General features: G+C 40.2%; 2 protein-coding genes and 1 long non-coding RNA gene across 5 annotated transcripts in view; 1 reads left to right on the forward strand and 2 right to left on the reverse strand.

The window, feature by feature from the left end:
- Positions 1 to 970, reverse strand: part of LOC121695709 (histone-lysine N-methyltransferase SETDB1-B-like) — a 40,232-nt gene extending 39,262 nt beyond the window's left edge. Inside the window, exon 1 of one of the 2 annotated variants that reach the window (XM_042076779.1) lies at positions 947 to 970. The gene's annotated coding sequence lies outside the window, so the exon portion shown is untranslated. The remainder of the gene's footprint in view (positions 1 to 946) is intronic. The other variant, XM_042076782.1, reaches the window with a different exon arrangement.
- A 2,392-nt stretch (positions 971 to 3,362) lies between these two features.
- On the forward strand, positions 3,363 to 23,031 carry LOC121695386 (IgGFc-binding protein-like). Of its 2 annotated transcripts, none has more exons than XM_042076166.1 (10): positions 3,363 to 3,803; positions 4,688 to 5,295; positions 5,399 to 5,966; positions 6,241 to 6,500; positions 6,637 to 6,981; positions 7,495 to 8,062; positions 8,220 to 8,419; positions 8,907 to 9,284; positions 9,478 to 9,750; positions 22,955 to 23,031. In XM_042076166.1, the coding sequence occupies exons 1-9, from the start codon at positions 3,374 to 3,376 to the stop codon at positions 9,736 to 9,738; spliced, it is 3,618 nt and encodes a 1,205-aa protein (XP_041932100.1). In that variant the 5' UTR covers positions 3,363 to 3,373; the 3' UTR covers positions 9,739 to 9,750; positions 22,955 to 23,031. The 2 variants fall into 2 exon arrangements, with proteins under 2 accessions (XP_041932100.1, XP_041932099.1); XM_042076165.1 differs by lacking the exon at positions 22,955 to 23,031 and adding an exon at positions 9,845 to 10,619.
- On the reverse strand, positions 14,762 to 17,552 carry LOC121695399. The gene is made up of 4 exons (XR_006026079.1): positions 17,293 to 17,552; positions 16,293 to 16,360; positions 15,928 to 16,102; positions 14,762 to 15,538 (listed from the first exon to the last, which is right to left on the reverse strand). It is a non-coding gene; the product is annotated as an uncharacterized LOC121695399 (long non-coding RNA).
- Positions 23,032 to 25,934: the final 2,903 nt, after the last annotated feature.

The following is a 25,934-nucleotide window of genomic DNA, read 5'->3' on the forward strand; positions in this document are numbered from 1 at the left end:
TTGCAGTTGAGAGGAAAGGGTTGATTTATGGTGATAATATTTACTGATTCTTGGAATAGATGATTTACAGCCAAACATATTTACAGTCCCTCAGTTCACCACGCCAGACATAAAACATGATTATAGGATGTTAACAATATATACATGTAAATATTGGGACAAATGGAACAAATAGCATAAACTATGTGGACATATGTGAACGAATAGGTAATTCTGAAGAGCTCAGTGAACTCAAGCATGGTATTGTTATAGGGTGCACAAAGCAAGGTCCATAAAGACATGGTTGGGTGAGTTTGCACAGAGTCCTGACTTCAACCCCATCTAAACACCTTTGGGATGAACTAACAGAGATTGCAAGCCTAGCCAACATCTGTGCCTGACCTCAGAAATGCTCTTCTGGATGACTGGGGAAAACATTCCATAGACCTTTCCAGAACAGTGGAAGCTGTTACAGCTATCCTATGCCTATATATTTAGAATGGGGATGTACATGTAATAAAGGTTCGTATTTGTGTAATGACAAGGAGTCCCAATACTTTTCTCTATAGATATATATATTATACAACAGTTAGATCTGGTCAAACTATTTATTAATTTATGATGGGACGAGAGGCATTCCATGAGTCATTATGGGAGTAATGGGAGTATCCCATCACAGCCCCACTCAAAATTTTTTACTGCTAGTAATCACTCTGCATATTGCATTGAAGTATACTCTAACTGAACCATGATGTAAAATTACGGCACATTTAATGTAATACATGTTCTTATCAGTTTTTCTGTTCATGTTTGCCTGTGGTATGCTGTAGGCCAGTGGTTCTCAAACCTTTCACAATGAGTATAGGCCTACCACCTCAGAAAACTATTGGCTCTTGAAGTATCACCATTATGACTGACTGGCATTAAAATAAAATAGCCAGTTTAACATATTGTATATTGTACATACTGTTTTGCGTCGTTTGTTGCTGGCAGGTGGAGGCTTCACTAGTCACTAGTGCTGGGCTCATTGTCACAAACTTCAGTTTCTGCTTGACATATTCGCACTTCTCTTTCTAATACTTCCTGTTTCAAACAGTGTTGTTTTTGATCCATCATGTTCGCTTCCTTTTCCTTTGCTTGACATCACAGCTTAGCTTGTCAACCATTTGCTATAGTCCATACAGTTAAACTAGCCTAGTAGCCCTATTGACTCCTATTGGCTGATATAAAAAACGAATAGGCCTACTTTTTTTCATGAAAGACAAAAAAATATTTTAAATTTAACTCCAGTGATTGTTATGGTTAAGTATTTTGAATTATATATGTATTTTTATATAATTTGAAGTTATTATGTCATCTATAAAAGAATCTTGGAGACTCCTGGAGTACCACTATGGAGTCTGCGTACCACCAGTGGTAACCGTACCACAATTTGAGAACCACTGCTGTAGGCCATATTATATACACTTGAGAAGTATTTATTATACCTTTATTTAACCAGGGAATGTAATCTATTAATGAGATGAAGAGCTCCAGTTTTGAGTGTTTCTGCATCTCATTCCATGCAGCTGGACCACTATAACTAAAGGCTGCCTGGGCAAACTCTGATCTTACTGAAGGGAACATCAAACAGAATATACCTTATAAAGTGTAAATTGTACCACGTTTTACTAGTTTTTAAGAGCTTTTATGTTGCATTATTAAAATGGAACATCTCAAGATTGGAAATTGACCATCAAATTTTTGTTATCTAAGATGGGCGTGTGTCAGGTCCCATCCGACTTACATCAATTACACCAGCAAATATTTACCCTCAAAATTTTCCCTCAACCGGGTGTGGTGACTGGTATCAAACATGTTGAATAATGCTGACAGCTGATTGGTTGCTCTGGCATGCACCAAGTGTATTTAACGGAGTTCCCTTCTTGTCTTTTCATAGCACCATACCTTAAGGTAAGAGGGTCATGCATTAACCCAGCATTTTAAATGATAAATGAAACTGTTTAACAGTATTGGATGTGAGATTAGTGGATGAAGATTTAATGAGACTAATTTTAGTATACTAAAATACAAATTTTCAGGCATGCCAATTTAAAAGTTTAACAAAAATCAACTCAAGGCCTATCAAATCAGGTAGACACAGTATAAATTATGTGGCAAACATATAGTTTGAGATAATAATTTTAATAGTAACAAATGTGAATTTGTACTGTAATAAACCCCTATAACGGTGTGTTAACTCAGGCATCATGAAGGAAGTCCTAATCTGTGCTGCGACTCTCTTACTGTGTGGTACGTATTTACTGAATACTGATTGGTAACAGAGATTAGATAGATAGATAGATAGATATTTTATTGATCCCCAAGGGGAAATTCGAAGAGGTAATCACATTAGTGAAATAGGTGAAGCACTAAGTAAAAGTAATAAAACTAACTCAGTAGGTAAAAGTAATAAAAATATTAATTGAAATAACAATTGTCAAGCTGAGTTGTATATCAGTTTTACATCTCCTTCGTAAATAATGCCTTTTTGAACATGCTGACATTAATCGTGTGTGGTTTTGGATAGACTTCTGCTTTGCAGGGCCCACGAGTAAAGGGTCTGTCCCAGCGGCGTTTAAACTGGACCTGGGAAGAGACTCAGCCGCAGGCACCTGCTGGGTCTTCGGAGACCCACACTTCCGCACGTTTGATGACTACTACTACGACTTCATGGGCAACTGCACATACACAATGGCCAAGAACTGCCATGCGGATGGAGAGCATCCTGCATTTGAAGTTGAGGTCAGAAATGAGAACCAAGCTGAAGTGCAGATAACTTTTGTTGATTCGGTCGTCATCAATGTCTATGGCTACACCATCAACATGGTCCGTGCAGAATATGGGTTTGTGATGGTAAGTGACCTTAATGTAATATGTACATGATAATAATAATAATAATAATAATAATTAATTTATATAGCACTTTTCAAGCATTTAGCACAAAGTGCTTGACAAACATGAAGAGCATTTTTTCTATGCACAAAGTGCAACGAAAGTGCTTCACACACAAGACACAAACAAACAAATAACAAAAATGCCTAACAGAGCGGCGTAATCGCCAGCGTACCTGTGACACCTGAAACATACATGATGCATACATTATACATGTATACTGGCCCAGTGGAATGCAACAAAGGTTTTTAAGAACATTAAAAATAGAAAATGACAAACTATTTTTTTTTTTGTGTGTGTGAAGGTTGAAGAAAACAAATGGAGCCTTCCGGTAACTCTGGACAACGGCAAAGTCCAAATCTGTTACAGTGGTCTCACAGTCGTCCTGGAGACAGACTTTGGCCTGAGAGTGCAGTACAACTGGGGCCAGTATTTGGTGGTGAGTTTGCCTCGCAGCTTCATGGGCAGGTTGTGTGGCCTGTGTGGAAACTTCAACGGCAACAGCAAGGATGACCTCGCCACCCCTGCCGGCACTTCGGTCAGCAGTGTGGCAGAGATGGGCAAGAGCTGGAGAGTGCCAGGCATGGACGCCGGCACCCACTGCCAAGATGATTGCGCCGGCCGTTGTGCCCTGTGTGAGAGTGAGAAGGACGTTCACGTGGACGTGAATGGACAGCAATTCTGTGGTCGTCTGGCCGAAACCTTTGCCGGACCCCTGAGAGAGTGTGCCAATTTGATCAAGCGCCAGGTGTACCTGGAGAACTGCCTGCATGATGTGTGTATGGGGAAGGCTATGAAGAGGTTCCTGTGTGACACAGTGCAAGTCTACACAGATGCCTGCCAGCTAGCTGGTTTCAAGGTGTTGAACTGGAGAGCATTTGCTGGCTGCCGTAAGTATTGTCATCTCTGAAGCTGACTGAGTCAATCAACTCTTCAATTCACATTAACAGTTCTGCAATGTATTAACAGTAACATTATAAGAGCAGAATAAATATGGATATGCAGTATGAACAATATAGAGATATGTACAGTATGTACAGGTATGTGCAGTGTATTAACAGTAACATTATAAGAGTAAGTGCAGTATTAACAGTATAAACAGATATGGATAGTTATGGTGCATAGTCTACAGTATGATAGCATTAACATTATAATAGCAGTAAAATATTGGTATGTATAAGTGTAGTTAGAGTATGTACATTTTGTAATGTAAATAGAATGCTATGGGTGGGATAGGGTAGTGGCACCGCCTTGTTGTCCCTGTCAAGTGGTCCATGGTCACGGTGCAGCTCAACAGGCTAGGAGGCGTCAGTGGTGGTGGTGTTAGTAGGTTGTGGGGGGGGGGGGGGGGGGTGCTAGTTAGTTGGTTGTCACCTAGGTGCAGAGTTAGTGTTCAGGGTGACAGCCATAGGGAATAAGCTTCCTCTGAACCTGTTGGTCTGGGTGCGGAGAGACCTGTAACACACCTCCTGGAGGGAAGTGGGGTGAACAGTCTGTGGTTGGGGTGAGAACAGTATATGCTGCTATGCCTACCTTGAACTTGGTCCTGTCCTTGTTGGATATATAGTACTCTTTTTTAAGTTTTTATGTTCTATCATTTCCTCTATTAATAGTAATGTGTGTACAAGAGAATCATTTCTTTTTTCGGATTGATAACTATTTCTCTGTTGGCCAGAAGATGGCAGTATATTATCACTCATGATCATACATTTGAACTGATGGATGGCTCCTATTCACTCACAGCTGCTTTGTGTTGTTGGTTTCCTTCCTTCAGCTCTTCCTGAATGCCCCAAAAACAGCCATTATGAGCCGTGTGGCAACGCCTGCCCAGCCACCTGTGGAGACCCTGACGCTCCCAGTAGATGCGAGGCCTATTGCGTGGAGACATGCACCTGTGACGCTGGCTTCGTCCGCAATGGAGACGCGTGTATCCCCCAGTCTCAGTGCGGGTGCTTCCACAGCGCCACAGGGAGCTACGTGCCACCAGGGAAGACCTTCTGGGGCGATGACCAATGCACTCAGCAGTGCACCTGCAATCCGACCAGCAACCAAATTGAGTGCAAGCGAGCTGGGTGCACCTATGGGAAACTGTGCGAAGTGGTTGATGGCATCAGAGGCTGTGTTCCCAACATGTTTGGAACCTGTATGGTGACTGGCGACCCCCATTTTCTGACCTTTGATGGCCTAAAATATGAGTTCCAGGGCACGTGTGTCTACGAAATGGCCAAGATGTGTTCCAGTGACACCAGCCTGGAACACTTTGAGGTCCTTGTTCAGAATGAAGGTCTGTACAGAAGTGATAGTGCGTTTGCCAAACTGGTTGAGGTCAACATCTATGGTTACTCTATTGTTATCAGTGAAGCACACAGGGGTAAAGTAATGGTAAGAATAGTGTTGTTTTTGAAACAAATAAATGATTGTAAGTTGAATGCTCTTGCTTATTTGAAATGTCCCACTTTTAAATATCCCACAAATGTAATTTCAGGTGGACGGTGAGTTTGTTAATCTGCCAATCCGCTTGGCCAACTACACACTCTTTATTTACCAAAGCGGATGGTTTGCTGTGGTGCTGGCTGACTTTGGGCTGCGAGTGCAGTATGACTGGGTGGACACAGTGTTTGTCCGTGTGCCCAACGACTACAGCGGTGCCATGTGTGGCCTCTGCGGCAACTACAACTACAAGCGAAACGACGACATGACAATGAAGAACGGCAAAGAGGCGTCGTCTGCCACAGAGCTCGGACAGAGCTGGCGCGTCGCCGAGATCCCGGGGTGTGTCGACGGGTGCGGGGGCCAATGCCCCAACTGTGACATCACCGAAGAGAAGAAGTACGAGACAGCGAAATTCTGTGGGAAAATCCGGGACCCCAATGGACCCTTCCGGAAGTGCCACCCCTACGTGGACCCAGAGAAGTACTATGAGACCTGCTTGTACGATCTGTGCCTTAGCTACGGGCAGAGACGCGTGCTGTGCGACATGCTCAAATGGTACACTGCGGCCTGCCAGAGAGAGGGAGCTGAGGTGCTGCCATGGCGATCAGAAGATTTTTGTGGTGAGTTCTGTCTATATCACTTAGACTGATTAGAAATGTGAACTTGAACAAAAAATTAAAACTCTGCCTTTCTAATCCAGTATATTTTCAATCAAATTCCGCTAATTGAAATCAGCTCTTTACTATCCTCTAGCTGTCAGTTCTGTGTATGCACCAAAAACCTTGGTGCTTATGCAGTCGTGGCTATGTAAATAGGAAACAAACACAGTTACATTGACTAAACAAAATCCACTTAAACAACATTTAAAACCTCCCCTGTGCTTTTATTTTCTAGATGTTCAGTGCCAATCACATAGCCACTATGAACTGTGTGCAAAAGGATGTCCTGCCACCTGCAGCGACCTTCTGGCTCCCACAAAATGTAAAGACAACTGCCATGAAGGCTGTGCCTGTGATGATGGCTACATTTCGAGCGGAGACAAATGTGTGCCTATTGCACAGTGTGGTTGTGTCTATGGCGACAAGTACTACAAAAATGGACAGGTTTTCTACCCAAATGGAAAATGCGAAGAAGAGTGCATTTGCGATGGCAAAGTAAGTGTGCAGTACACAAACGCGGAACCACGCACTGATAAATATGCAAAAGAACTTCACAATAAAAAAGGAAGTCTGTTGGTAAAATTGATCCATTGGCTGAAGTACCCAGTAAATACAATTAAATGTTTTTCAGGTTGAGTGCAAGAAGTTCTCCTGTGGACCCAATGAGGAATGTGAGGTAAAGAACGGTGTCAGGGCGTGCTATCCCGTTGGCAATGGTGTGTGTACCATCTCAGGGGACCCCCACTACAACACGTTTGATAACCTCACCTACACCTTCCAAGGCACCTGCACCTACTCTGTTGCCAAGGCCACCCACATTGAGGGCACACACCTCCAGCCCTTCTCAGTGGTGGTAGAGAATGAGAAGTGGTACGGAGAGTCCAGAGATCCAAATGTTTCTGTGGCCAAGGCGGTAGTCGTGGATGTTTATGGTCAAAAATTGGTGCTGAGGAAGGACCAGATAGGACAGATTTTGGTGGGTATTAAAACCAATGCACATTACCTTACATTAAAACTATATTAAAGCAATAACTTAACCGTGTAAAGAATATGCTGTTAATCCAATGATCTAGTTAATGTGATTGTGACCACTTGGCAGAATTAGCATTTTTTCCCCTTAGGCCTACACTAGAAGTTGAAATGAACGTTCATTGTGAGATAATGAACAACTCCACATGCGTTTGAAATTGAGATATAGTTCTACCTCTGATCAACTGATGAACAGTTACCTGCCCACACCCACATACTCACTCCGCTGTTACGTAATGGCATTGTTTGTTTTAACTTTAAATCAATATCACTTTCTATGGTGGGACAAAAAACATTGGCAAAAACAAGCTTATCAGTCTCATCTGTTATTCTATATTAATTGCCTGTGTGTCTCATCCAAATCCAATTTAATCTACAGACATACAGTCAAACCAAACATTTGTTGCATTTATTTAAAAAGAAAATAAATAACAGGCTGCTTTCTCACTGTCCTTATTAGGTAAATGAAGTCTTGGACCATGTGCCCTTAAATCTTAATGAAGGACAGATCCAGGTTTACCAGACTGGCACACATGTTGTCATTGCAACTGACTTTGGTCTCAAAGTAACATACGATCTTGTATATCGTGTTACCATCACTGTTCCTGCCAACTATCGTGACAAGACCTGCGGGCTTTGTGGCAACTTCAACGGCAATAAGGATGATGAATTTCAGCTGCCCGGAGGCAAACAAACCACCGACATCAAAGAGTTTGGTGCAGCCTGGAAGGAGTCTGAGAAGGGTGTAGTTTGTGATGATGGCTGCACCGGTGATTTCTGCCCCAAGTGTTCTGAGGATAAGAAACGCATCTTTGAGGCTGACTGTAGCATCATAAAAAATGCCAATGGCCCCTTTGCTGCCTGTCTCAGCGTCATCGATCCAGAGTCATACTTCAGGGACTGTGTCTATGATGTCTGCATGGGCAATGGAGACCGCAACATGCTCTGCCACAGCATTGCTGCATATGTGTCTGACTGCCAGGACTTTGGTGTTGCCATAAAGGGCTGGAGAACCCCAACCTTCTGTCGTAAGTCTTCTGCAGATCTGGAGGTCTTTCTTTATGCATGGAAATATGAATGCATTTACACTTACAAATATATGTGTGTGTGTGTGTGTGTGTGTGTGTGTGTGTGTGTGTGTGTGTGTGTGTGTGTGTGTGTGTGTGTGTGTATTATCTTCCCCAGCCCTGTCATGCTCCCCAAACAGCCACTACCAGACCTGTGCCGAGACCTGTACTCAGCCCTGTCCTGGTCTCAGGAATTTGATTGACTGCCCTGATACCTGCGCAGAAGGGTGTAGCTGCGACTCCGGTTACTATTTCAATGGAACAGGCTGCGTGAAACAGGATCAGTGCAGTTGCTATTTTGAGGGACACACCTATGAGGTATCACATCTGAAAATGTATTTGAAATAACAGAATAGATCAGAACATTACATACCAATTCTTAACAACCAATAAGATAACAATCAATTATTGTAACATAATACCAAAGATCCTTAATATGCTTTATCATTATCTCTGATAATACAACACAACAGATCAATTCTTGGAATGGACCCCTTTCAAATCTGTTCCTTTACAGTTTCTGGTTGAAACATTCAAAACCAATGCATACACTTTGAAATAAAAATGAATCAGACATTAGCGTAATGCTTTACAAAATGTCAACATTAACGCAAATGCCTTTTTTTGTGCAGTTGAAATGGTTTATAGGAGTATGAATGCATACATTTTGTACACATTCATACATTCTGCCATACATTACATTCATACATACAGACTTGCATACATTCTGCCATGTTCATCCATACTTGATGTTGAATAACCACTAAATTCCTGTTTGTTTTTATCTTCATGTTTTGATGTCCAGATTGGCGAGTCTGTCATTAACGAGGACTGCAGTGAAAGTTACACATGCCTGGGCTCTAGTGTAGTGAAACAGGAGAGCATCAGGTGTAAGAGTGATGAGGTCTGCAAAGTGATGAATGGTATCAAGTCTTGCTACCTCCAGCAGTGCTCCATTACAGCCAGTGGAGGCGTTTCCCTGTTTGATGGGACACGAGGCTCCATAGACACAGAGGGAACCTATGAGTTGGTCAAGCTCTGCAGTGACAGTCTGGTGGCAGACTTTTTCAGAGTGTTAGTGGTCTTCCAGACATGTAAGGGAAGGGGCCAGAATTGTATCACAATGGTGTATGTCTTCTTCAATAAGTATGTCATCACTGTTACCAGCCAGCAAGAGACCTGGGTGAGACACATTCAATTGAAATAACATCAATAATACTGACATTAACATTTTCATGGACAGCCATTCAGCCTTGTTATTCTATTGTATATATACATATGTATATATATATATATATGTATGTATGTATGTATGTATGTATTTATTTATTTATATTTGGGAATTTTCTTGTTGACTTTCTTCTCTTGGTTTGCAGGTAAATGGCATACATGTTTCCCTGCCGCGCTCACTGAAAAATGAGATTGACATTCATGTGGCTGGCGACTCAGTGGTCATTGAGAAGAAGTCAGTCCTCCATGTGTCCTACAACTTCTCGCATGATGTCACTATAACGGTGGGCGAGGCTGTGGCCAGTCATGTGTGTGGTGCCTGTGGTAGGCTCAATGCCAATGGCGAGCTCATGCTAAAGAGCCACAGTAGTGAGGACCTAATCAATTCATTGGCATTGGCAGAGTGATTTTCCAGTTTGGTGAGTGAGTCGTACCTGTTAATACAAAATGCCTTCTTACTCTGCTTAACAAGCGAAGTTAAAAACTGTTTCTTCTTTTCTTTTCTGTTTGTAGTTGTCAGCAAAGACCATGAACAGTACACTATTATTATTCATTGAAAAAGGCAACAACCTGAGAATGTTAAGAGATTGTTTTATGGTGATTGCCATGGTTTTAGCAGTAGCGACAAAGGAATGCCAGTAAAGTCAATTTCAACAAAAAATCATTGCTGTATGTAGATCTGCATGATTGCGGCCTGTGGCCATACTGGTAATAGTATGGAACCACCATACACACACACACGCACACACACACATACACACACACACACACACACACACACACACACACACACACACACACACACTAACACACACAGAGACACCTAACATTTTACTCACATATTTTAGTAAATGTGGATGTTCCCAGAATAAGCTAAATTAGATGTACCGCATAGCGGTACAAAATATGATCGCTCATCCTGTCCCGCTTGACAATTTGTCTCATCTCCTACTCCAGTTTATTGCACACCATTTTTTTGTCATTTTGAATAGACACGGCGTGTTTGTTGGTGTGTTGTTGCAAAATCTGCGGAATCATTTTATGCAAGCAAACTGCACACAGGAAGCCTTAATTGTTGATGCCGGACATGATAATCATCCAAACATCTTGCATTTTGACCGTGGTGATTGATTCAGTGCTGCCAAAACTCCGCTACACCCTCAGTCTCTGGTCCCACCCTGGTCTTGTGCTGTGCTGTGTAAGCGGGTATAGTAGAGCAGAGAAAGCCAATGTGTGCTGCTTTTATTGATCTACTGTATGTAACGATACATGCATTAGGCCTACTAATCCAAACAATGTCAAACTTGGCACTGCGAAAAACATTTTACAAAGCAGCTGACAGGGCCACCAAGGACTGTAAGTGAGTCAACAGCAGAAAACCCTAATTAGCAAGCAGAAATGTCCTAGCCTGGTGTTTAGAGTGTATCGTCAGGTACCTATATCTTCCATCAGCAAACCATCCCAAACATTAGTGTTGTGGCTAACTACAGTAACTTAGCTCCTGTCAGTATGGTCAGAACACAGTGGGATGACGAAATAGACAATTACAGTGCTGTTATCAATTTACTCAGTATAACCGTGTTTATGTTTCACAACTATACTAACAAATTAGCCTCCATCACTCAACTTATGCAAACGTTAACAATATTTTACCTATGGATATAACATCAAGCTGGTGATAGATTAGTAGTCTAGCCTACCTGCAGTAAAAAACAAGCATGTCCGATAAACATTCACAGGTTTATTTAAGAAACAGGAATCTAATTTCACCTGAAAATCATCCTACCATGAATACACAGGCCACAATTCGGAAGTGAAGTGGAGTAATGACTGTGTCCTACAGCAGCCATAATGTAAAACTATGTAACGCCAATACTGGAAATCAGAATGTGAGTGTGTGTAGCCTGTGTGTGTGTGTGTGTGTGTGAGAGAGAGAGAGAGTGTGTGTAAGACTCCTCTCTTCACCCTCTGCCAGCAACCCTTCGCTCAACACAACCATCCGTAAAAGTCTAGTGGGGCTACATGCCCACCAAATTTCATGTACCCCGGTGTTTCGGTGTCCCGGGTATCGTTGACCAAAAATTCAGGAAGGTGACGGGGGGAAAAAAAAAAGTTTGACAATCCCTAGCTTCGCTAGCGGCGGTCATAATAATTGGGGGGATAGGATTAGTTATTATTTTAATATGGTGACAGCCACTGTAAGGGTACAGATAGATACCATTAGCCTACTGCCATTGCAAACTTACTGAAGAGGTTTGTGTAAAGTGAACTTGTTTGAACTCTAAAGACATTCATGCCTCATCAGGAAAGCAGTGGTTCCAAAGAAAGGCTGGGCTTTGAGATATTCGTTTGAACTCTAAAGGCATTTATGCCGCATCATGAGAGCAGTCGTTCTAAGGAAAGGCTGGGCTTCGAGATGTTCGAGCAGTAAATACCCACAACCAAATCTGTGCTGAGTAATGAGCCCTGTCATGCTGGAACTGAATTAAGTACCCTGATACCTGTGCAGAAAGATGTTGATGTTGGGTCTTTGTTTTGTGGAAGAGATGGATATTTGGATATTGGAGAGGCTTCATAAGGGATATGGCCTTGGGTGAAAAGTCAATTTGTGGGAAAGTAATACATGAAATAATTATTTGTTATATCTGTTATTTGTTAATACATACTTATGTATTAACAAATACTTACTTACAAATACATACATACTTATGTTATTTTGCATCGGAAAACCAACAATCTTGTGTTTCACGATGCTTATAGTGCACTCAGTAGCAACAGGAATACAAGTTAAGCAAGCTTAAGCAACTAAAGAGATGGAGATTTGAGTACTAAAGACACAAAAAAACATTCAATCATACCATAAATGGTAATTGAACTATTTCATGCATTATTTGATGCAACTTAACCCTTTTAACTCATTCTTGTAGCAGACTGGTTCTGTGGTGATCCTTAATGTAGGGCAAGAAGCCAACTATGTTCATGACAACATTTGGATATGTTTTTTCCCTATCTAATTAGCCTCAGGGGGAAAATGTCAAAAGCCAAGCCCAATTCCATGCATTCAAGTTATCTACCCTCACATTCTGAATACCATGAAGCTCTCTAGATGATAGCACAAATCCAGGGCAAGAAGACAAGACTACACACTACCGCAATAAGAAACCAGACAAAGTCCCAGGAGGTTTTGATTGACAAAGTTGATACTGACTGCAACCGGCTGTCGACATCTCCTCACAGATATTGGGAGGGGAGAAGGGCATGACAGCTAGCAGAGAGGAACACTACCGTTTATTTGGACCTGATTAACTCATGTACTAACAGATGTACAGTGCTAAGCAATTATAATAATGTTGTTGGGAATTATAGCATTTGTTTGAATTCATGTCAAATAAATCTTCATATTAGCTCTCATTTTCTGTACTCCTGATATTTGGTCTTGTATGCTATGAAGGCATTAAAGCCCCACAATCAAGAGGTGTCCAGCCTTGTGTCCAGTGATACAAGGATTAGAGCTTTGGGCAAATTAGTCGGCTTTCCTCAGAGCAGAACTATGTGTCTGTTGATATTGAGGCTGATGATTATCTTATCTATTCATCTACCCTGTATGGAGAAGAGTGAAAGAGAAAACACCTAAAATGACCTTTATCCCAGGACTCATCAATCCAACGACTTTTCCCAACATATCATGCAGTATACTGCTTGCATATATTTCTCTGTAGTTCCACTACCCTGGGAATCCAGAGTTCTCGCGGGAGCACAATATCAATTTGCTCAATGAGAGACTCATGGCAATGAGTAATGATGCATGTTACCATTGCCCCTTGACCCAGACCACTGTATCTATTTTTCACAAAGGGCAATGCTGTGTGAAAAGTGCTATCTGCTGTCAAAACATAGATTCATGTGAAGAACTAGATGAAAATATGACCGCCGCTCAGTCCTGTACATCCGTTCCGCGAAAATAAATCACACTTCAATTTGTCTCCATCTTTTACTTCATCCCCCACTCTTGAAACTTTTGTGTATGCTTGTTTGGAATGCCTGAGTGTGTGTGTGTGCGGCTGCACAGAAAGTAACTTACTGGTGCTGAAAAGGTGAATAGATTGTAGAATAGCCAAAGAAGATGTAGCATTGTTATAAAACCTTTAAAATCTCTAAACAATCACAAGTAGGGCAGTTCATCCATTGCAACTGGATTGATGAAAGGTCACTTACACCTGTAGGCTACATTGTATTTGGGAAAAGCAAAAGGTATCAGCATAATGTTATTTATTTATTTATTTATTAATAAACAAAAACATCTCTGTCAGTTCCATGCCGTTTTCAACAGCTATCAAAAACAAAGGTCATTTTTGGATGGATGGATTTTTTGTGAATGTTTCTTCTTCTACATAAGATTTTAGTCATCTTTAGTTCATGTGATACTTTATTGTCAATGCACAAATTAAGTAACAGTAGTCTGAACGAAATGCTGTTTTACATCTAACCAGTGGTGCAAATAACTGACATGTCCAAATGGGCCTTGATGAAATGCGTCGCTAGACTGTTCATACACATTTTAACGGACCAAAGTTGAAGAGCTGTTGTCCGTTATTGTTCGTGCAAATATAGGCTGATGTTCCCTTGCATTGTGTAACTGAGGTCCATGGCTAGTCTGGCTTTCACCAGACCAAGCTCAATCTTTTAAGAAATCAAAAAATAAATAGCGGGCAGATCAGGTTGGGTTCACCCAGCCTAGCCCATAGGCACCCGATATTGTTTAATTTTCCGGTTGAGATATCCACGCTCTGGCTATTCTAAATGCAAAAATGCATCAGGGAGTTATGACAAAACTGTAACTAACAAACTAGATCCTAATAGAAAGCTCTTAGCTTCCCTAAGCTACAGGTAGGCCTATTTACAACATAAATTGTCAATAGGCTATGCTGGCTGGCGACACAAATAAAATCTCGTTTGGAAACCAACACTGTAAGAAAATTTCCCGTAAAAAAACAGGAATCAACTGGCAGCAGAGTTTCCAGGAAGTTCCTGTTATTTAACGGTGCCCTGGTTTAACATTAAGTTAATGTAAAATGACAACATTAATTTCCTGTAAATTAACAGGAAACAACTGGCAGGACTTCCAGGAGCTTCCCGTTGTTTAACGGCAGACTACCATAACATTTAATTCCTGTTAAGTATATAACATCATTTTCATGTTGGGTAACAAGAAAAAAATGTGATCTTCACGTTAGTTACACAACAGGTCTTTAATTTTTTACAATTACAGGAAACAAGTTCCATATATTGAGTTCATCCACTCTCAAATCAACATTTTAAAGATAAAAATCCATTTTTTCACATCAGTTACTTATTTGTAGTTTAACAGATATTTTATTTCACAGCACTTACTTGACAGTCTAACAGTAAAGTAATCTTTATAATCTTTGAAAAGATGAAGGGACATGAAGCAAGATAATAGTAAATAGTAATTCAGGAACATGTAGACTGACTATAATCGTATTTCAGGATCAGGGAATAGGACACAGAAGAATTATCATGGAAAATAAAAACATCGCATTAGGCTCGTGTATCATGTATGAATGTAAAATGTAGATACATAGTAGTATTTTGAAAATCGGATTTCAAAGAACAGGTAATAGGATACAGAGGAATTACAATGGAAAACAAATACATTGCATTAGGCCCGTTTAAAATGTAGACACGCTATCTAGTAGTATTTTGAAAATCGTATTTCAAAAAACAAGGAATAAGGTACAGAAGAATTATCATGAAAAACAAAAACATCGCATTAGGCTCGTGTATCACGTATGAATGTAAAATGTAGACACGTGATCTAGTTGTATTTCAAAAATCGGAAATAAGGTACAAAAGAATTATCATGGAAAATAAAAACATCGCATTAGGCTTGTGTATCACATATGTATGTAAAATGTAGACATGTTATCTAAAGTAGTACTATTTCAAAATCAAATAAGATACAGAATAATCATCACAGATATTTATCAATTATCAATATCATTGCATCGCATTGGCCTTGTGTACATGTGAGAATGAATAAACTGACAGATTATGTCCAGAAGAATTTAAAGTAAGAGATGAGTATAAATGATAATCAGGGAGGGAATTAAGTAACATTCATGAGAAATCAAGTAACATTCACTTTACTTATTAGTTTTTATTCTTAGGCTTCTTCTGGGCCTTTTTCTGTGAGAGAGAAAGAGAGAGAGAGAGAGAGAGAGAGAGAGAGAGAGTTACAAAAACTGATAGGGTACACTAGGATTCATGTAGAGGAAAATTGTGCCAAAGTGAATGAATCGGATGTGAATTTGTAACGTTAACACACTTTCTCACAATGAAATTAACTGACATTTATTACTTACTGTAACTGCATTTATATTTGATTTAATCAGTTGTATAAAGTAGAAGTATAGTGTTATGTGGTTATTACAGCAGTACTATGCATGATTGCTCTCTTCAGAGGGTGTAATCCTGCATAGTAGTGCTTATAACTACATAGTAGACTACTACACAACCCCCCCAATACATACCACGCATAAAACAAACTCTGGTTCGAAAGTGTGACATGAACTTACCTCTGGAAGAATTCAAGGGTGCACGCTGCCTCCTCCTGATATTGCAGATTCAGAATATAGAAGGTGGAGAAACATGTCACAATCCCTGTTAGAAATGTGGCGAGGTTGGACCCTTCACAAACGATTAAGGATTCAATGCTGACCATCCACTTTTGATGATTACCTTGTCGTTCACCTGAAAAAAAGAATTTATCATATTCAATTTAAGATATAGATCCACATGTCAACTATGATTAGATTCCTTTTAGGATTTTGTCCAAACAAAATTCAATACAGAAAAAAAACAAAAACATTTAGTGTTCAAAAGTTGATTTAAATATGTATATGTTGATCATTATTACTCTAGTGAATGAAAACAAACATACCTAGTAATATCAGGCGAGGCGTCACAGGTAGGCTTGGAAGACTCAACATCAGCTACAGTCGCACATCCCTTAGCAAAAGAAAAGAAAGGCACTGAACAACTCTTCATGATGTGTGTGTGTGTGTGTGTGAGTGAGAAAGTGAATGTAATCTCTGTGAGTGTGTTGTGTGTGTGTGTGTGTGTAAGGAGTGAGTGAATGTGAGTTGTCTGCAAGGTGAGTATGAAAGGTGTGTGTGTGTGTGTGTGTGTCTGCCGTTGAATGATTAAAAGTGATGAGGCAGGTGTGATAAGATGTTTGTGTGAGGAATGTGTGTATGTGTGTGCAAAGTGAGGGTGCTTGCTTTTGAAATTGTCTGTCTTATCAAAACCACATTGTTTATGGTTTCTATATATGTGTCATGTAAACATCTTCCTGTTGCATGCCGCTAGCTCAAATGAACTCAGGAGGAATACCATACACGTGTCATGCAACCACCTCTGCTATGGAAAGCTAGCTAGGCTACTAACTAGCATTAGCTTTCTAAACTGTCAACTGAAGGACTTAACACAACTTTTAGTAATTACCAGCACGGGCGAAATCCATGCATACAAGTAAACACTGAAAGCAGTAGTCACACTACACTACATCCGTTTGTGCCATATTGTTTATTTGGCCACTGGTTTATTAAACTGATGATGCTAAGCAGACTTAGCTAGCAAACAGTGTTATAGCAGGTAAATCACGCGAGTTAAACTTTAAAAAACTACGCATACCCTACTCATACCAATACTTTTAGATGGCTTCAGATTGCAATGGAGAAACGTAAAATTTGATCAACAAGTGATAACGATAACGCATGGCTTAAGGGCGAAAGCGTGGTTTTGGCTAGCTGAATAGCACTGCTACTAACTTCGTTTCAGCAGGGTAACATTCAGAGATGTTGTATTATACAACTTGTATAAACATGACCAGTGTGCTTTCAAACGTTGTATTTCTGGTCAAAGATGACAGATAAACTCACCTTATTGTGTTGATGGGTTTGGGTATGATTCCAACGTATCGTCTTCTCTCAGCAGACAGCTTCCCATCACCAGCTCGAAGGTAACGTTAATAGATAACGGGAAGTACGTGTGTTCCAGAATAAACATTACGGGCGTGGTAAATAACAGTGTTGGAGCCTGATTTTACACATTTGTCTTACTAATGACTGGAAAGTCCTGTTTATTGAAGGAAACAGGTGAATAATGTTGGAATCTGGGTGTAAATTTACAGAAACTTTTTACAGTGAATGGCTTACGCCTTACAGTATCAAGCGGACTTAAATTGCCATATCGTGGCGAAAAGTTGTAATAAAATTCATGCAGCTCCATGAGTCAAGGAAAGCGCGAATGAAGTAGCCACTTCTAAATGGGACCCACTACACAGTAGCTTAAGGTGTGTTGCTAAAGCAGCCATAATGAAATGAAGGTGTCATTGTTTGGATACTTCACACACACGTGCTTTTTAATTTCACAGACTACAACTACCAAGCTGGAATCAAAGCACATCGATTCCCCTCTCACACCCTGCACGCACTTAAAACAAATAAACAGGCGTCTCAGTCTCATGTAGGCCTATGCAAAACTGTATCAGACCGGACACTGGTGTAATGTTGGTAAATCTTCCATTGCACAGAATGATTTTTGTAGCACGTGCAACAAATGACAGTCGAAAGATACAATTACAGTGCTGCTATCAATTTGCTTGCTATAACCGCATTTATAGTTTTCTACAAATGCAATCAATCAAATTGGCCTCCATCACTTTACATTACCTAGGTCCTTATTGATATTATAAGATTAACGCACCTCCAGTAAAACCAAGCATGTCCGATAAACATCCTCAGATTTATTTCGGCTTCAAGAAGAAATGGGAATTACATTTCATGTGAACATTATCCTATCCTTATTAGACGTTCTCTGCGGTAAACTACTGTGTCCTTGTAGGAAGCGTCCATTGTTTTTCCAACCCACTTTTAACTTCCAACAAAATTACGTCTCATTGCAATGATGCGCCATCTAGTGGACAAACGACTACTTATCGCCAATACTGGAAATGCAGCCATGATGATGATGATGAATATTTATTTTGGCTTTCTTTTAATCCTAATGAATTTGTAATTATGTATCAGCCGTTCCAATACCGATAGTATGTGGGTGCCTGTGTGTGTGTGTGTGTGCATGTGTATATGTGTGCACCGCCATCTTTCCATACCTCAGCATATTCCTCAAAAGCCAGAGGCATTTTCAGCTAACATGGGTTTACTAAATATAGGTGCACTTACTACCAAAACCTTTGCAATCAATGATTTTATTAGTGAAAAAAAAATTGGATTTTCTGTTTCTTGTTGAAACTTGGCTGACTTCAGACAGCGAAGCTGTTCTTGTTGAGACTTGTCCCCCAAATTATAATTTCTTCCACTCAATTAGACAAGGCAAACGAGGTGGTGGAATTGCCTCCATTCTCTCAAACAAATATAGTTGCACACGAGTCAACTTTGGCGAATTCGCTTCCTTTGAGTATATTGCCCTCACTCTGAAGGCTGACCCAGCTGTACTTCTATTAACCTTATACCGCCCTCCTAAACTATGGACTGGCTTTCTCGACCAGTTTTCTGAACTTATGTCGCTCATCATCACTAGCTATGATCGGATAATTGTAAATGGCGACTTCAATATTCATGTCAATAAGACAACTGATGCTAAAGCCAGTAAGTTCCTTAATGTGTTGGACAGTTTAGAGCTAAAGCAGCATGTTACAGGACCCACCCACAACCTTGGCAACACCCTCGATCTAGTCATTTCCAGAGGGATAGAAGTCACAGACTTATCAGTAAATGATATAAATATGTCTGATCATCATTGTGTATCTTTTAATATTGTACTACATCCTCCAAAAATTCATCCCGAAATTGCAATCAAATCGCGACTCTTGGACATTAGAGCAGAACAGCAGTTCATAGCTCTTATAGACTCCATAAATTTAGATATTTTACATCATCCCATTGATCAAATGGTAGAGGCTCTCAATCGTGAATTAGGCGCTCTGCTTGACAGAGTGGCACCCTTAAAGACTAAAAAAAGGCCCTGTAGCAAACTGACACCTTGGATGAACGAAAATATCCATGATCTAAAAAGATCATGTAGGAAAGCTGAGAGAACATGGAGAAAAACTAAGTTACAGGTTCACCGTGCCATTCTAAAAGAAAAAATTGCAAATTATAATAGAGCTATTCAGAATGAGAGGAGGAACCACTTCTCTAAGGTAATTGCTGAAAACAGTGGAAACTCTAGGGTGTTGTTCTCTACCATTGATAGGCTATTGCATCAAACACCTTTTGATACACTCAGTCAGGCATCCTCTCTAAGATGCGAAGAATTTGCAGACTTCTTCAAAAACAAAGTCATTTCTATAAGGGAGGCTATTGGTAACACAAGTAATATGTTTGATAGTACACCCAAAAACAGCCCCCCAAAATTAAGGTCCTTTAGCACTATTACTCAATCTGAGCTTGGTAAAATTATAACTCAAACCGGCTCCTCAACATGTGTTTTAGATCCAATCCCTACTACATTCCTCAAAAAAGTATATGATGGCTTAGCTCCCTTTTTTCTCAAGGTAATAAATACCTCATTAGAAACAGGTATATTTCCAACTGCTTTTAAAACCGCTGTTGTGAAACCTTTACTTAAAAAGTCAAATCTTGACCATACCAATCTGAGCAACTACAGGCCTATATCAAATCTATCGTTTTTGAGCAAAGTACTTGAAAAAGTTGTTTGTAATCAGTTAAATACCTTCCTCAACGAAAACAGTATCCTTGAAAAATTCCAATCAGGTTTTAGATCAAATCACAGCACAGAAACGGCTCTAGTAAAAATAGTCAATGATCTCAGACTAGCTACCGACTCAAACAAAGTCTCAATCCTTATTCTTCTGGATTTGAGTGCGGCATTTGACACCATTGATCATAGCATCCTAATTCACCGCCTTGCGAAGTGGGTGGGTCTCTCTGATAATGCTCTAAACTGGTTTCAAACCTACATTACTGGCAGAGATTTTTATATCAGTCTAGGAGATCATGTATCTGAAAAACATGACTTGCCTTTTGGTGTGGCCCAGGGGAGCTGCCTTGGTCCCCTGCTATTTTCTCTATATATGCTTCCATTGGGAAACGTCATAAGTCAACATAATGTAAACTTCCACAGCTACGCAGATGATACCCAATTGTATCTTTCTGTTGAGCCAACTAACCCAGATGGCCTTTGCTCCCTCACTGCATGCCTAACCTCCATTAATCAGTGGATGAGCAAAAACTTTTTGAAACTAAATGATGACAAAACAGAGGTACTTCTGGTTGGACCAAAACTAAAGCGAGATATTATTCTTAGTAATCTGGGGAACTTGGCACACCAGGTCAAACCAAAAGTAACAAGCCTCGGTGTCATCTTAGATGCAGAGTTAAGTTTTAAGCCCCATATCAGTAAAGTTACTCAGACAGCCTATTTCCACTTGAGAAACATTGCCAAAGTGCGGCCCTTTTTAACTCAACAAGATGCAGAAAAACTAATTCACGCCTTTATCACTAGCAGGTTAGACTACTGCAATGCACTTTTCACTGGTCTTCCCAAAAAACATCTAAAGAAATTGGCACTCATACAGAACTCTGCGGCTAGACTTTTAACTAAGACTAAGAAGAGAGAACACATCACCCCTGTGTTGGCTGAACTGCACTGGCTCCCTATTTCCTATAGAATTGATTTTAAGGTTATGTTAATTACTTACAAAGCTCTGAATGGCATAGCACCTTCATATATCTCTGAGCTTCTAATATCTTATCAACCACAAAGGAAACTTAGATCATCCAATTCTAATCTTTTAATCGTACCCAAAGTGCTCCACAAACAAAGTGGAGAAGCTGCGTTTATCCATTATGCCCCCAAACTATGGAACACCCTGCCTCTGTACATCAAGCAGGCGAGTTCAGTAAATATTTTTAAAAAAGATCTGAAAACATACCTGTACAGGAAAGCTTTTAGTTAACTCATCTTATCCTGTAGACTACATTTTCAGATTATTCTACATCTGCTACTATTGGAGGGCGCAGCCAGCCAGAAGCAGATGGGCTCCCCCTATTAAGTCAGGTTCTGCTCAAGGTTTCTTCCTGGAATATGGGAGTTTTTCCTTGCCACAGTTGCCATATGGCGTGCTTGTGGGGGGTAAGAGGGTTAAGGCTGCCAGTCTTATGACGTCATTTTCTATATTTTTGATATGTTGCTGAGCATATCATAAACAGCAAAGAAAAGTGATTGATAATGACTGACTGACTATTATTGTGTTACATGCTTCAAATGTAAAGCACTTTGAGCTGCATTCTGTGTATGAAAGGTGCTATACAAATAAAGCTTTATTATTATTATTATTATTATTATTATTATTATTATTATTATCTACAGGCCAATGAGTGTACAGTCACTAAATGTACACATAACCTATTTTTTTAGACCCCCCCATGGATGAAATTCTACGAAACTTGGCATACCCCCAGAGAATGCCAGGTCAATCATACACATAAAATTTGGTTCAGTTCTGAACATCTTAACTGAAGATAGGGGCGATTAAAGCAGAATAATATTGTATTTTCATTTTTTACCGGGGGGGTGCAAATCACAAATGAGTGATTATGGGCCAGGTTGATGTGGGCCCTTCAGACCAACATACCATAAAAGATTCTTCATCCTCAGTGCCACGGTTCAGGTAGTTATTTAGGAAAAACTGCTTTTTTTGCGGTTCGGGGGGCCCAGCACGGGGGGGGAGTGGCCCCCGGGGACGAAACGAAATTTTTCCATAAAAGTCTAGTGGGGCTACATACCCACCAAATTTCATGTGCACCGGTGTCCCGGGTATCGTTTACCAAAAATTCAGGAAGTAGATGACGGGGGGAAAAAAAAAAACTTTGACAATCATTATATGACCGCTTCGCTAGCGGCGGTCATAAATACGTATTTTAGTTTGCAGTTTGCCCCTTATCATGTTCAAGCCTGCCCTGTTGGTAAATGTTTTTAAATGACACAATCCTTCAAAGATGTGCATCCCAAAGACCTTTCTTTATGCATGAACAGTTTTGTCATTGTTTATTGATTTATATATAAACATATCTTCAACTGTTTCCCATTCTTTACATAAGCATATTTACATTTACAATACTGTAGTACCTTTTCCACTAAATTTCAGTTCCACAATAATTTCTAGTACAGATTTTTAATCCCTGGCAGGTGTGTCCCTTTCTGCTATATTATGATTAGTTTGGGACCATGTATGCGTTTAGACCATTAGACCATGTATGCGTTTCCAACTTTTGCTATTTCTTGGCCTATCTTTTGAGAAAAGTCACTCTTAAAGGTGTAGGTTTTTGAACATTCTAAGTTCCGCAACAATTGAAGGTTCTAAAATTCTATGTTGAATTCAATGAACCCAGATATTCTTTAGAATGTTAATTTCCCAACATTCCCGTCACACCGGTGTGACGGTACTCCTTTAAGGGTTAAAATACACTGTGTCTGGCACCTGTATGTCCATAGTCTTTGAGCCTTTCTTACCCAGCAGATGGAACCAACACACTCATGTCTGTCTTCAATTCACAGCCCCCCATTGTGAGATGGATGCAGAAGATAGGGTAAGACAGGGTATATACACAAAAAAGGGCATGATATTACACAACTTAATAAGGAGAACCTAAATAGACATGGGGAGTCATGAGGACCCAGCAATTGGAAGAATTCTTGCTGGAGTAGGGAATCAGTCAAAGACTGTCAAAGACAGGACTGGACAGATTGGAGTCTGAGAGCATGGTCTGTGTTGCTGTGCTAAGGCCTAAGCAAGTCCCTGACTCCCAGACTGACACTAGAGATGGCTGATGCTGTTTTGACGGGTACAGAGCAGATACAATAAAGGAGATTTCTCATTTTATCCTGTCTTATGCGTTTTACTCATTGTTATTTTAGGTCATTCTTCCCTCTTATACCTCTTATAGGTGTACAGAGTATACGGAGGGCTACCCATCCCTTCCACATTGTGTCTTTTGTGTAGTTCACACACAAGTGTTGTTCAAACTTTGGAAACTGAAATCTTTTTATTTTTTTGGAAACCTAAATGAGTGTCAGACCTCCTTTTTATGTTGCAGTGTCACCATACCTTCCTCCCAGTCTTTTTTGCATTTGTTCCTGTTATTGTTTTAAACACACATTGAAAACTTAATAACAATTCTATTGAAATCCTAACATGTATCAGTCATCTTTTTCATGCCTAGTCTCACCAGCTGGCTGAAATATAAGTTATAAGTATTTTATTGAAATAGTTGATATATAATAGTTGCTTATTGAGTTACAAGTGTGTTATTGAAACAGTGGGTAGCTTATCTTGCAGTATTAATCAAATTCTTCACATTTACGTTGTTATTGATTCTTATTTAGCCTATGTGTTTTTGACATGTTGATGGCTTAGTCTTAAAATGTTACCAAGGCTGTGTGGTGGCCACCTATATGCTATTTCTCTAAAAGAACTGAACAGATTTAACGCATTGATCTAACTTTTTAAAATGTTGTTAGGCTACTGAATGACATTCATATATTTATATATTTGATAGACTTTTATTGCTAGTCTTACAATGATCAAAGTTGTGTGGTAGATTTGGGGGGGGGGGGGGGGGGGGGGCATCTTCATCTCATCAAACGAACTGAAAAGGACACTGGATCTAATGTCCACACAAAAAGGATACAAAATGCATAGCCTACGTTTTGACAATGTAAGTAAAGTATATGTAGCGTGATCCAGGCAAATGTAGGAATCCAATAACAGCTCATGTCCAGCAAGAAAACAAACGTTCAATGTTAGAACTACCAAAGAACATATTTTAGATCGATGTTGCAAACTAATTATACTCGCAATATATAATTGACACTATAATGTAAGCATGCTAACACGTAATAACACTCGTTTTTGGTTTGTTGTAATGTTTCCCGTTCAATAAGGCACTCGCTGCTGTCTATCCCATTGAAATATCACGACACGCAAAGAGCTGTTTGGAACTGTTGAAGAAAGATGGTTGATTACGAAGATACTTCATGAGATTCCCTGGACATTTATGCAAATAGGGTAGCAGTACACGCCCCCGCACATTTATGCAGTGATCGGGCTCTCTTTTTAACATTGAGGTCTATGGCAGAATCCAAGAATTTCCCAGAATTTGTCCAAGCCTTATTTTTCTGAGCAATGGATGCACATTTCGGACATGGTATCATGATCTCCAAACCCTCCTCCCTATTTCAGTAGAATGTCGTGATAGTATGACCCTCCAGTCGAGAGAAAATTAATGAAGGTGTACACCAAGTTTATTTTGTACTCCGGCTTGTCTGGCGTGGAACCGAGGCGTTCAAACGTAAGTCATACGTCAGTGACACGCCCCTGTGCAGGCGGGAACTGAACCAGAGCCCGTCTCTGACCGAACTCCACTTTGCCCGACATGAACTAGGACGACCCATCTTGCTACGCATTCATTATCTTTGGTTGAAGCGTACGTGAACCATGTGACCGCGTGGCGGCGACTTCAAAGAGTGTCGCAACTCTCTTTTTCTATGGCTCTGACCGTAGGCCTATCTATTTTTTCTATATTCCACTGACGTGTTCTGAACGATAACTACACTTTCATGCATGCACAAAGGGCAATGCTGGGTTTAACGAGCTAGTTTGTCTGCCGTTGATTGAACGATTACGTATTTTACAGTTTTCAGTTTCCCCCTTATCATGTTCAAGCCTGCCATGTTGGTTTTAAATGTTTACAATGTTTGGCTGTAATATTGAGGGCAAATATGTGTCAGAGTAACTGGATGGAACTTGTCTAAGATGTGGGAGGGTGCTGGGGGGATGTGTCAGCAGCATACACAAAAAAAAGCTGAAGGAGAGTTTGGGAACGCTGAACAATAGAGGGAAGGAAAGTTAGGGCATGTGTTTATTCTATGCCTGTAGACAGAACCTGTCTTCCCCTCATCGCTGGAATCCACCACTCACAGTGGCTGAACTAAGTAGCACTGAAAGCTGAAGTCAAGAAGCTCAATGCACATGAAGGAATCATTTGTTAATTGTTAAATAAGCCAACTTCGTTTTTAATTTCTGTAATTTGCTCTATATTCATTTGCTGGTCCTATTTTAATAGTCTACATGTTGACAGTCTGCAGCTTAAGGCATGTTGCTCATCAGCGCGTCATCAGAGGTGGGCTGTTTCTGTAGATGAGTAACAAGCAGAAAATGGTGTGCGACTTCCCTGAGATGAGACTAAAACAGAAGGTGACCGTATCTCATCTCTTGGCTATGAGCCACTGGGTGTGGTTATGGTAGTGGTGGCAAAAGGTTGAGGGTAAGAATTTGAAAAGACAAAGAAAAGACCTTTCAACCCCTTCATCTGCATTAATAACAATGGGGGATTAGACAGTCAGTGCATAACTTACTTGTAAAGATAAGAGCTTGAAACACCTGTTGTTTAAACAGGCATGTGTAAAATGTCAGGACCCTCAAAAATGATTAACATATGATTATGTAGTGCCTGGTCTCAGGCTAAAGTAACCTAAA

This window comes from Alosa sapidissima, chromosome 21 (genome assembly GCF_018492685.1).
Source record: "Alosa sapidissima isolate fAloSap1 chromosome 21, fAloSap1.pri, whole genome shotgun sequence".
NCBI classification, from domain to species: domain Eukaryota; kingdom Metazoa; phylum Chordata; class Actinopteri; order Clupeiformes; family Clupeidae; genus Alosa; species Alosa sapidissima.

Bases quoted from the DNA above. Each gene is read 5' to 3' on its own strand.
- LOC121695386 (XM_042076166.1), top strand. From the start codon at position 3,374: ATGGGCAGGTTGTGTGGCCTGTGTGGAAACTTCAACGGCAACAGCAAG. The intron at 6,501-6,636 runs GTAAGTGTGCAG...AATGTTTTTCAG, and splicing joins AGTGCATTTGCGATGGCAAA to GTTGAGTGCAAGAAGTTCTC. The intron at 6,982-7,494 runs GTGGGTATTAAA...TGTCCTTATTAG, and splicing joins ACCAGATAGGACAGATTTTG to GTAAATGAAGTCTTGGACCA.